At 45.4% G+C, this 12816-nt stretch overlaps 1 protein-coding gene across 1 annotated transcript in view; it reads right to left on the bottom strand.

The window, feature by feature from the left end:
* Positions 1-12421: 12421 nt before the first annotated feature.
* The window catches only part of LOC143817402 (piwi-like protein 1), a 128251-nt gene continuing 127856 nt past the window's right edge, over positions 12422-12816 (bottom strand). Inside the window, exon 21 of the mRNA XM_077298795.1 lies at positions 12422-12748. Within this exon, the coding sequence (XP_077154910.1) occupies positions 12632-12748 (117 nt within the window). The 3' untranslated portion in view covers positions 12422-12631. The remainder of the gene's footprint in view (positions 12749-12816) is intronic.

The following is a 12816-nucleotide window of genomic DNA, read 5'->3' as shown; positions in this document are numbered from 1 at the left end:
GGATCAAACCTGGACCCATTCGATCGCTGTGGGAGGCTGATCTCTATATCTCAGGTTCCAGAACTCTCACTGACCCGGGAGTTGCACTGTCAGATGCACAATTTCTTTAGGGCTATGATGATATTTTTTATGAGCCTGTACCTCAGACGATGCGTCCATAATTCATAATTTCATGTTGTAGACGGTCCGGCTGGGAAGACAATAGATGTGTCCTCCTGTAGCCATCTGACATGTATGCTTTAATTGAGCCCCCAGGCACCTCCATGCCCCCTGCTGGCGTGGCTTCCTCATTCAAGCTTTGAAGTGCCATCTGCCTGCTACACTGGTCTCAGTCCGTTACCATACTAAAGGGTCTTCATTCAAGTAGGAAAAAGGTGAGGGCCAGGAGTGCTCATGTCCCAGCAGACGTGTGACCAGGTGAATTCTGATATGAGACAAAATGGAGTCAGGCCAATCTATGATAGGAGGCCAGCATTATGCCCCATATCCAAGATGGCGGCTGCTCCCTCTTCACAGGAAGTTTGGGACATTTTGTTTGCCAGAGCCCTGTGAGACAGGGAAACTCCAGCACCTAGGGTTGGCTGTACAGATGACCGAAAGTGAGAATAATGGTTCTCCAAAGGTATTGACAGAAGTTATCCTGACTTGAAATGGAAAGGTCTCTTTCCGCGGCTGCCGATCTGAATTCCACCTCGACAGGCAACTTCAAATGATCAGTATCTGGTTCATTGACTTCAGCTCCCTACACAATAGCTGGTTCATCACCTGACTATTGCCTCCAATGATGGATAACTCTTGGCAGAGCCTATCCGATTCATTACGCTGCCAGTCATGCTACGGATTGGAGTCCCGCATGCTGAAAATATTTCTTTCTACATACTGGCCAGATCTGTGAATTCTGCTCTCCTGAGCCATCCATGGATGAGACTCCATGCGATGGTTATTGACTGGTCCAGCAGTCAGGGGATTCATTGGGGACCGTATTGTACTTCCAACTGCCTAGCCAATGTCACGCCCAAGACTCCGCTTCCTGTGCCCTCAAACTTTGCTTCTCTCCCAGTCAATTATCGAGCCTTTGCAGATGTCTTCTGTGAAAAGAAGGCGGATGTTTAGCCACCCCACAGACCTTATGACTGTCAAGTCAACCTTTTACCTGGCACTTCACCACCAGGGTCAGGGTGTATTGTCTATGTCCACCTGTGACTCAGGCCATGTCAGACTACATCCAAGAGAACTTAGTGAAAGGATTCATCCGTAAGTTCTCTTTTCTTACTGGTGTAAGCTTCTTCGTGACCAAGAAGGATGGTTTCCTAAAACCCTATACAGACTATCGAGGTCTTAGCAAAATAACTATAAAAAAACAAGTACCCCCTGCCTTTGATTTACAAACTGTTTGTTGAACACCTTTGCGCCACAGATTCTACCAAACGATCTACTTGAGCTTATAACTTGCTTCAGATCCGTAAGGGCAACAAATGGAAGACAGCTTTGAATACCCATGACTGTCACAAGTATGTTGTCATGTCCCTTGGTCTGTGCAATGTGACCCACCATATTTCAGCCATTAGACATCTTCCGGAACTTCCTCTTTGTCTCAGTGGTCATGTATTTGGACGACGTCCTGATTTTCTTTGCTGATCTACCTACCCATATAAGACACGTCTGTCAAGTTTTACTGAGCCTATGAGAATCTGTTTCTAAAGTTACCCAAAATGTGTCTTTCAAAAGATCCTCTTTGCCTATCCATGGCTATATTGTTTGCAGCCAGGGCCTTGAGATGGATTTAGAGGTTTCTGGTATTCTCTCCAGGCCTCCTCCCCAAGGCTTGCATGCCATCCAGTGGTTCATGCATTTCACCAACTGCTATAGACAATTTATCCCTCATTTTTCATCCTTCATTGCACTCATCTGTTTAATCAAGAAGGAAGATAATACCAGAGTCTGGGCTGAGTCAACCGTGTCAGCCTTCCAGCAGTTGAAATAGGCCTTTGCAAGAGATGCAGTTCTGCATCACCCCGATCCCAAAAAGCAGTTTTTCTTGGGGGTAGATGCCTATTGCATTAGTGGTGGAGCGGTGCTCCTGCAAAGGACTTCTTGTGGGAAGTCTGTCTCTTACGGTTTTTCCTCCAAAATGTTTTTGCTGGCTGAGCGAATCTATACCATAGGGGATCGTGAGCTTCTGGCCATTATTATGGTGCTCGAGGAATGGCGACATCAAATGGATGGTACCAGCTCTCTGGTATTAATATGCAAGGACCATAAAAATTTAACCTACCTGCAGTCCACGTAGTGGTTGAATCTTCCTCAATCCAGGTGGGCATTCTCACTCATTTTAACTTCCAATTACAATTTTGACATGTGGAGAAGAATGTCAGAGCACATGCCCGGTCTCAATTTTTTGATGTGACAGATTCTGTGTTGGAGCTTCAGCGCATTGCTGACCAGATCAAAATTATTAAAGCAGCTACAGTCCTTTTAAAAGACATTACTCTGGTCAAAACGTTTGTCCCTACTCCTGAGAGGTTAATTCTGGGCTAGTGACACAAATTCAAGCTGGCTGGTCATATGGGCATACGCATGTCCACTGAGCTGATTGATCACCACTTCTGGTGGCCCTCGCTGGTAAAGGATGTCTGGGACTTTGTAAACACCCATCATCAGTGCACCCGAAACAAGTACTCCAGGGACAAGCCTCTGCCGTTCCTTCCACTCCCTGACAACACATAGCCATGGATTTCCTCACAGACCTGCCTCTTTCTAAGGGTTGCAACACCATCTGTGTCATGGTGATTCAGTTCTCTAAGATGGCTCACTTAATTCTCCTGGCCAGTTTTCCCTCTGCACCATACAGTTCATCTAATATGTATTTAGTCTCCACGGTCTTCCACTCTACATGGTATCAGTTCATGGAATCCAGTTCGCTTCCAAATTGTGGAGAGTTCTTGGCAAGCTGCTGAATATACAATACAGCTGGATTTTTCCTCTATGTACCATCCTCAGTCCAATAGTGAAGTGGAACAGGTTAATCAGATTCTTGAAAATTACCATTGCCACCATCTTACCTAACAGGATGACTGGGTACAACTACACCCCTGGGTGGAGTTTTCCTAGAATCACATCGGAGAGTCTTTTGGAGATTCTCCATTTTTCATTGTATACTCCAAGCATCCTCAAGTGCCCTCTGTGGAGACACAAAGGTCAGTGGGTACTCTTGTCTGCTGGCCTGGCTGTCTTTAGAAAGACCACACAAGCCAGGGCCAGTACCACCGCATGCCCATACTCCTTTCTCATGAGCAGAATATTACTCAGACAACAAAGGGTGGGGATACCACACTGTGGTAATACTTTACTGGATCACCAACAGTGATGAGAGCATGCTCCGATAAGGTGTTATCCGCGCATACTCATGTGTTAATAGTGTATCTTCGGCATGCTTGAATACTATGCTCGAGTTGCAGAGGCAGCTGCACGAGTTGCAGCTGTTTGGAAGGCAATGCCTGCATGTGTTGCGACTGGCAAACAGCAGAGAGACATGTAACAGTGGCGACTCGAGCATAATCTTCGGCGTGCTTGAATATACTCTTCGCACACAAGCATGCTCACTCATTACTTATCACCAACATATAGTACATTCCCAACAAGTACACAAGATGTTGCAAAATGACAGAATCTCAGTGTCACTGTCTTGCCTTGGAACCTCTGTGACTTCAGGGCCAACTAGCCCAACCAGTAGTATCCTACTTTTGGCGGGCTCCCACAGAGAGGCAAGCTTAGGAAGCTGAGCAAGCAGTGAGGTATGTGATCAGGTGACCTAACTGTCCCAAACTGGGTTCTCTAAATTTTCTCAGGAGTTCAATGAAGGGCAGTGAAGCAGATTTGCATTCTACCAGCTGGAGCTGTGCTTCCTTGGTTGATGTCCTGTAGAGTCGGTCTAAAAACAGAGGCAGCCCCCTTTTATATTCCCTACAGGTCATTCTGTACTCCCACAGGATTGGAGGAAGGTGGGGAGAGGTAAATTGCTTATTGTTCAATTAGAATACATATTAGTCCTCCAAGTTGTGCAGACTAGTATACCGCAGAAAGCTGATGCAATACGTAATCAGTAGGCATTCCACGGTTAACAATACATCTGGCATAATTAAGAATAATTCACCCCCGCACCAGTGCTCAGATTGGCACGGTGTCGTCACACTCTCCCCTTCTTTTTCCTGGGTACTAGCTGCCGAGTCCTCTTATGGAGACTTCCTTGAGATCTGGTGGCAAACTCCATCCTTATTCCTTAAGGACCTGCCTCGGATGAAGATACATGCAGACAAGAAGAGAAGTTTGCTACCTCAGTTTCATCCTGGAGATGTGCTCTGGTTGTCTTCATGGAACATTTGCACCTTTGTACAAGTTTGCCTCTCGGAACCTTGAGCCATTCAAGATTCTGAGGCAGGTCAACCCAGTAGCCCTTAAGCCTTGCTTTTCATTCCCCTTTTTGGAACCAAGATCTAGTTGTCCTGGACAACCCTTTCACTGCTGGTTGGGGCTGTAGGAAACATATGATCCTTTGTTAGTCTCCCGTTCAAAAGATTTGATTGGCCAGTTGTACTGTCTTCGGGAAAAGGTTACTGGTGTTAATCAAAGTAGTTAAGGTCTCCAGCCAGGAGACCATTGCTCTAGCAATCCATGCGGTGGCCAGGGAAGGTAGAGCGCTGAACCCGAAGCCGCAAGAGAGAACGAACCAGATTTGCTATCTGACAGTCAGTGGTATTTTTAATTGATGATCCATCGGGCAGGGATACTGGTAGGTATAGAGACAATTGTGGAAAAATAGAAGGTCACCACCATAGTACTTAATTACCCAAATAGGGCTTATTCATATGTATCCAAACTGGGACCAAAAATATAGGACCATAATGGACCAACTGCCAGACAATAGAACAGAACAGCAGAAAACAAAAAGCAGCAAAACAGTCCGATTTATATAAATATACAAAACTCTTTATTAACTTTAAAACCAGGAAAGAACATGATAGAGGGAAATAATCCCCGTGCAATTATCAGCATGTATCCATAGGGACAGGGTGTAGGTGACTATAACATGTAAATAACCATTTACTGGCCGGCATAAATATAACAAAAAACATATAATAAGTCAATGTGTCAGACTACCTGATGTAGATATAATATGGACCTAAAGCCCAAAACAGTGACAAAGGAGCCTGACAGACAAAAGATCTATAATATACATACCGGTCAGTATGAAGATATATCAGACTAGGTTGACACCTCACCCACGTCCACCCCGACGCACGTTTCGGCGGATGCCTTTATCAAGGGGTACAGCGGTATAATGCTGGGTTTCATATATATATAGGGGAAGGGGCACACAATAGTTGGTGAACTAGCCAATCCCGTCTGATTGCCTCCTAAGCATACTCAGAGTACACCTGACGCCGCACAACAAAGAACACATGGGGCCCCATGTGCTCCCGAGATGCCGGCGCCATGGCGCCGAGGACAAAGGAAGCAGTTCCGGGATGTAATGTGGGTATATGCGCTTGCGCACATCGTGAAGATCTGCCATCTCAAAGAAGACCATAACAGAACACACTGTGCGGCCATATTATTGTAGTCTGGCATGCGCAGCTAAGGTCAGTACTGCCAAACGCTGGAGAATTACATACTATATCGAAATGATAGCGGCAGCCATATTTTTGTAGTCCAACATGCGCAGTAGAGACTGCGCAGACATGTTGGTAAAGACTATAGCGCAACTAGAAGGGGTAACTAAATAATCAGCAAAATACAAAAATTTGGTAAAGTAAAAAGAGATATAGCAGTAGCCCATATATCAGCGTATCTTATTTGTTGATCAGGATATAACTAACCAATACTACACCGATGCCAATCACCCTAACATCCTCAAATTGGAGTAGCCCACATAGATCAAACACTAAAAATTTAGAAAAAGGACAAGACAAAGTGACAAAAGAAAAAGGATAGAAAAATAAAGAAATAAAGATAAAAAAAACACCATACCATGTAGAAATAAAGAAGTGAAAATTATATAGAAGGTATTTTTGAGAAAAATATATGATGGACAATATATTCAATATAACCGTTAATGTATGGCTGAACTCATCCCAATATTTGAGGACATTGTCTCAAAACGGAAAATCATTTCTTAATGGAAAAACATAGTTCAACCATAGCAGGTACAGAGGTGGCCGAAGTCCATAGTAATCTAGTTTTTTAGATATATAGATGCATGCAAGGATAGATACAAATATAGTCCAAGTGGATTTCTTCGAACACACTGGTCACTATCTGCCTGTTGATTCCATATTTCAGATGAATATACACAGTCCAAAGAAATGGTTGACATCTTTCCAGGGAGATAGCCAAATAGTCGTCCTTTATGTGCCACACTATCAATACTAAAAATAAAAATAACACCCATTAAAATCAAGTTAAAAACAAATACATGCGGAAATATATACAAGGAGATGCAGCACAAACAACCAGTGGACTACAAAAATGAGGCGAATGAAATATTTTCATTAAGACCTTCCGGGTGGATAGTCCGGAGACGCCAGATCCATTGCGTCTCCAGTCTACCCAGCCTTTTGGAGAGTTGACCCCCCCTAATATTTATTTTTAGGGTATCAATACCCCTAACTCTTAGCAATGATGCATTACAGGCGTGAAACTCCTTGAAGTGTCTAGGTAGTGTATCGAGCTTAGATGTATCCGCGTGGCCGCAGGCCGCCTGTATCCCCAGGACGCGGACTTTCATTTGACGAGTAGTTAATCCCACGTAGATAAGTCCGCATGGGCAGGTAGCATAATATATCACATATCGTGTAACACATGTAATATGTGATCTGATGGAATATGTCCTGGTACCCCTAGAATCAGTAAATGTGTCACAGGTATCCACATTAGGGCAGGCGACACAGCGGCCACACGTATAGCATCCAGCCCTAGGAGTGGATCTCTCCAGGAAAGTTGGGAGATGTTGGCTCACATAATGACTCTGTACCAGACAATCCCGGAGATTCCTAGCACGTCTGAACGTCATCAGGGGTCGAGTTGGGAGGAACTTCCCAATAATCGGGTCCACCTTTAAGATAGGCCATGCTTTCTCCAGAGACCGACGTATCTGGTTCGATTGGCTGCTAAAGGTGGTGATAAATCTAGTTTTTCCATTCCCGCCTGAGGAAGGTCGTACAGGGGGGCCATACACCAGTTTATCTCGAGAGGTGTGTTTGGCTCTCAAGTATGCTCTTTTTATGGACCTCCCACTATATCCACGCTCCCTAAATCTTAGGGATAGTTCCTCTGCACGTTTTTCAAAATCAATCATACTAGAGCATATTCGCCTTAGACGGAGGAACTGCCCCACCGGGATAGATTTTACCATATGTTTTGGATGTCCCGAGGTGGCGTGTAATAAGGTATTGGTTGATGTTTTTTTACGAAATATATCCGTATTCAAAACACCCCCACTATTTCTCTTAATCGTGACATCCAAAAAGTCTATGGAGTCAACATTGGATACAAATGTGAGATGGATATTCAGGTCGTTACTGTTCAGGAGAGACAAACTGCGCAAGGTCGACGGATGTGCCCTGCCAGATGAAGACATCATCGATGTAGCGTGTCCACAATGGGACACGCTCAATCGACCCCTGTTCATCTGACAGGGGAAGGTCCCTCTCCCACAGCCCCAGGAAAAGACCAGCATATGCGGGTGCAAAAGCCACCCCCATAGCGGTCCCCTGGAGCTGCAGGTAGAAGGATCCTTTGAAGACTAAGGCGAATATGCTCTAGTATGATTGATTTTGAAAAACGTGCGGAGGAACTATCCCTAAGATTTAGGGAGCGTGGATATAGTGGTAGGTCCATAAAAAGAGCATACTTGAGAGCCAAACACACCTCTCGAGATAAACTGGTGTATGGCCCCCCTGTACGACCTTCCTCAGGCGGGAATGGAAAAACTAGATTTATCACCACCTTTAGCAGCCAATCGAACCAGATACGTCGGTCTCTGGAGAAAGCATGGCCTATCTTAAAGGTGGACCCGATTATTGGGAAGTTCCTCCCAACTCGACCCCTGATGACGTTCAGACGTGCTAGGAATCTCCGGGATTGTCTGGTACAGAGTCATTATGTGAGCCAACATCTCCCAACTTTCCTGGAGAGATCCACTCCTAGGGCTGGATGCTATACGTGTGGCCGCTGTGTCGCCTGCCCCAATGTGGATACCTGTGACACATTTACTGATTCTAGGGGTACCAGGACATATTCCATCAGATCACATATTACATGTGTTACACGATATGTGATATATTATGCTACCTGACCATGCGGACTTATCTACGTGGGATTAACTACTCGTCAAATGAAAGTCCGCATTAGGGAGCATGTCCTGGGGATACAGGCGGCCTGCGGCCACGCGGATACATCTAAGCTCGATACACTACCTAGACACTTCAAGGAGTTTCACGCCTGTAATGCATCATTGCTAAGAGTTAGGGGTATTGATACCCTAAAAATAAATATTAGGGGGGGTCAACTCTCCAAAAGGCTGGGTAGACTGGAGACGCAATGGATCTGGCGTCTCCGGACTATCCACCCGGAGGGTCTTAATGAAAATATTTCATTCGCCCCATTTTTGTAGTCCACTGGTTGTTTGTGCTGCATCTCCTTGTATATATTTCCGCATGTATTTGTTTTTAACTTGATTTTAATGGGTGTTATTTTTATTTTTAGTATTGATAGTGTGGCACATAAAGGACGACTATTTGGCTATCTCCCTGGAAAGATGTCAACCATTTCTTTGGACTGTGTATATTCATCTGAAATATGGAATCAACAGGCAGATAGTGACCAGTGTGTTCGAAGAAATCCACTTGGACTATATTTGTATCTATCCTTGCATGCATCTATATATCTAAAAAACTAGATTACTATGGACTTCGGCCACCTCTGTACCTGCTATGGTTGAACTATGTTTTTCCATTAAGAAATGATTTTCCGTCTTGAGACAATGTCCTCAAATATTGGGATGAGTTCAGCCTTACATTAACGGTTATATTGAATATATTGTCCATCATATATTTTTCTCAAAAATACCTTCTATATAATTTTCACTTCTTTATTTCTACATGGTATGGTGTTTTTTTTTTATTTCTTTATTTTTCTATCCTTTTTCTTTTGTCACTTTGTCTTGTCCTTTTTCTAAATTTTTAGTGTTTGATCTATGTGGGCTACTCCAATTTGAGGATGTTAGGGTGATTGGCATCGGTGTAGTATTGGTTAGTTATATCCTGATCAACAAATAAGATATGCTGATATATGGGCTACTGCTATATCTTTTTACTTTACCAAATTTTTGTATTTTGCTGATTATTTACTTACCCCTTCTAGTTGCGCTGTAGTCTTTACCAACATGTCTGCGCAGTCTCTACTGCGCATGTTGGACTACAAAAAAATGGCTGCCGCTATCATTTCGATATAGTATGTAATTCTCCAGCGTTTGGCAGTACTGACCTTAGCTGCGCATGCCAGACTACAATAATATGGCCGCACAGTGTGTTCTGTTATGGTCTTCTTTGAGATGGCAGATCTTCACGATGTGCGCAAGCGCATATACCCACATTACATCCCGGAACTGCTTCCTTTGTCCTCGGCGCCATGGCGCCGGCATCTCGGGAGCACATGGGGCCCCATGTGTTCTTTGTTGTGCGGCGTCAGGTGTACTCTGAGTATGCTTAGGAGGCAATCCGACGGGATTGGCTAGTTCACCAACTATTGTGTGCCCCTTCCCCTATATATATATGAAACCCAGCATTATACCGCTGTACCCCTTGATAAAGGCATCCGCCGAAACGTGCGTCGGGGTGGACGTGGGTGAGGTGTCAACCTAGTCTGATATATCTTCATACTGACCGGTATGTATATTATAGATCTTTTGTCTGTCAGGCTCCTTTGTCACTGTTTTGGGCTTTAGGTCCATATTATATCTACATCAGGTAGTCTGACACATTGACTTATTATATGTTTTTTGTTATATTTATGCCGGCCAGTAAATGGTTATTTACATGTTATAGTCACCTACATACACCCTGTCCCTATGGATACATGCTGATAATTGCACGGGGATTATTTCCCTCTATCATGTTCTTTCCTGGTTTTTAAGTTAATAAAGAGTTTTGTATATTTATATAAATCGGACTGTTTTGCTGCTTTTTGTTTTCTGCTGTTCTGTTATACTGGTAGGTATACCACAGGAGATTCTACCCGGCTCATCTGCCAAGTGGCAGAATGCGTGGCTGCATCCAGCAGGTCATAGTCTCTTGCCATCGCCGCTCTCTTTTAACAGTGCAGAGTTAAAAATTAGGAGCCCTCGATCCACCATCCTAACAGGGAAGTGGAGAGGGATCATCCGCCTTCTTGCATCTTCTACTAAATAGTGGTGATGCAGAGGGGGTGCTCGGACGCCAAAAAGGGGTGCCTCTGTACATCCACACAGTTCAGGACTCCAGGTGGACAGGACAGGTTGTCTGGTGTTAGGCCTGGATGCAGAAGAGGATACATGGAGGCAACACTCCGTGTGCTCGTCTGTTTATGGTGTGGGGAGATCTGTGCCCTTTAAAGGACCCGCCGCCCTTAAAAATCAGACCAGGCATGGCATCTCACGTAGATGCTTCTGTCCAGTGAATCGCTTATCCGGACTGAATGGCAAATGCTCTACGAGGGAGTTTAGTCTCCTTATGAGGGACACTGCGTAGTCTAGAGCAGGACCTGAGTCCTCGTCAATGTAGAGATTGGTTGAGGATATAAATAGGCGAGTTCATCCTTTACTGAAGCTCTGGCAAGTCCAGGTCCAAGGCAATATCCAATCCATATTCAGAGTCTTGTTCTGAGCAAATCCTTGGGGAGAGAGATCATGAAATGAAAACTTCCGTTTTCCAGAATACTCGCGGCCCCTGCTAGCCGACGGCTCCCATGTAGGAGAGGGACCATGTATATCGGTTCTGCGAGCACTCCGAGCCACAGAGGGATCAAGGAAGGATTCAATCTGTTGGTCAGAGAAGCAATGGATTGCGGCAGTGACTGAGGGAACTAGGTACTCTGGGATAAACTGGGATCAGCTGCGGAGGGCTCCTGAGCTCATTTAGGGTGACCGGCTTCGGATTGGTCATGCGCCTTTAAGACCAAGCCGGGGCCTAAATTTCTGCAGCCGGCGGGAGCTAAACCAGCGGTTGAAGTGAGGGGCGTTGTAGTGGCCAAGAAAACTGAGCACTTCCGTGTCAGGCGAGAAGCGCCAGAAAAGTGGGCAGAGCTGCCTTACGGCGCCATAGTGCGCTTCTGGGGTGCGGCCTACACATCGGCCGAAGCCGGGGGGCTAAATTTTTGCAGCCAGTGCATTACCTCAGGGAGGTGGGCCACAGGAAAGCCTGAGACTGCCTGTGAGCATGTGAATATCCCGCTGCAGAGGCCCACCGCTGACAGTATCCCGGCATGGAGCCTCCGCGGATGACTGCAGGTTGGGTATTGCAGCGTGGACGGTGCAGGGATAGAGTAAACTTTAATTGACCATCCCTTATTGTTAGGGAGGTGGAGAGGAAGCGTCCGCCACCTTGTACCATCCGCTTTAACAGTGGTGGGACAGTGGTGGCTGCTCGGACGCCATAGAGAGGGGCCTCTGTACATCCACGGAGTTTAGTCCCCGGGTGGACAGGGCCAGTTGTCCGGCATTAGGCCTGGCTCCAGGAAAGGATACATGGAGGCGACACTCCATGTGATCGACTGCTGCTGGTGTGGGGAGATCGGGACCGTGAAGGAACAGTCGCTCCTGAAGTGAGCTCAGGCATGGCTTCCCACGTCGCAGGAGAGGGTACGGGGAGGTATACTCGCCGTGCTCACCTGTTGATGATTCGGGGGAGATCGGAACCTTGAAAGGATCCGTCGCCCCCTTCACTCCATTACTTAAAAAATAAAAATTTACAGGAAAGTAAAAAATAAAATCGTTGGGGTCTGAACCAGACCCGTCCGTGTGCCTCCTACAGACACTAAGCAAGAACTGGTTAGCTCGGAGCCAGCAGGAGGGTGTATACTGCAGGGGAGGAGCGAACTTTGTGTATCACTTAGTGTCAGCCTCCTACTGGCAGCAGCATACACCCACAGGCTGTGTCCCCCAATGAGGCGAAGGAGAAAGTCTGATTTTGAATGGATGCCTAGAAATATTGGTTCACCTCTAAAGAAGCCACTTTGCTCATATAAAAAGGCAAATATTGTGCACCCTGTCTCTTTCGATACCGATGGAGGATTTCTGTTTGGCTGAAAGATGAAAGGTTTTATTGGAACAACCTAGGTCCTCTGCAAAATTAGCAGAACAATCTCAAGTCTAATAAACATCGGATGATTGAGAAGCCAGAACATAACTATTTTATTAAACCTTTCGTCAACATCAACCAATATAATTTCCAACTAATAAAATAAAAGTAAAGAAAATAAATATATATGACAGCTACAATTTGGTTGCTGCTACTTTTGGCTTTTCCAACTCTGCCAATTTTTTCAAAAACTTCAGTTCAAACCAGACACTTGAACAATCCTCAGCCCTGCACAATTTCTACAGGTAGTACAGGAGACTGGACAGAGAATTGTGGGGCTCTCTGTGGATGCTTTGCCCGACCAGGAAGGCCAGCTTGTGGGCGTACTGACACGGCGCTGGAACTCTGATGACACCCTAAGAGGAAAAAAAAAAAACAGTGAACAGGCAAGACTCCTGAAGTCCCTTCTCCAGAAATCTCCCAG

Source organism: Ranitomeya variabilis, chromosome 3 (genome assembly GCF_051348905.1).
Source record: "Ranitomeya variabilis isolate aRanVar5 chromosome 3, aRanVar5.hap1, whole genome shotgun sequence".
Lineage (NCBI taxonomy): Eukaryota > Metazoa > Chordata > Amphibia > Anura > Dendrobatidae > Ranitomeya > Ranitomeya variabilis.
The sequence above is the reverse complement of the archived record's forward strand: the minus strand, read 5'-3'. Positions and strand labels throughout refer to the sequence as shown.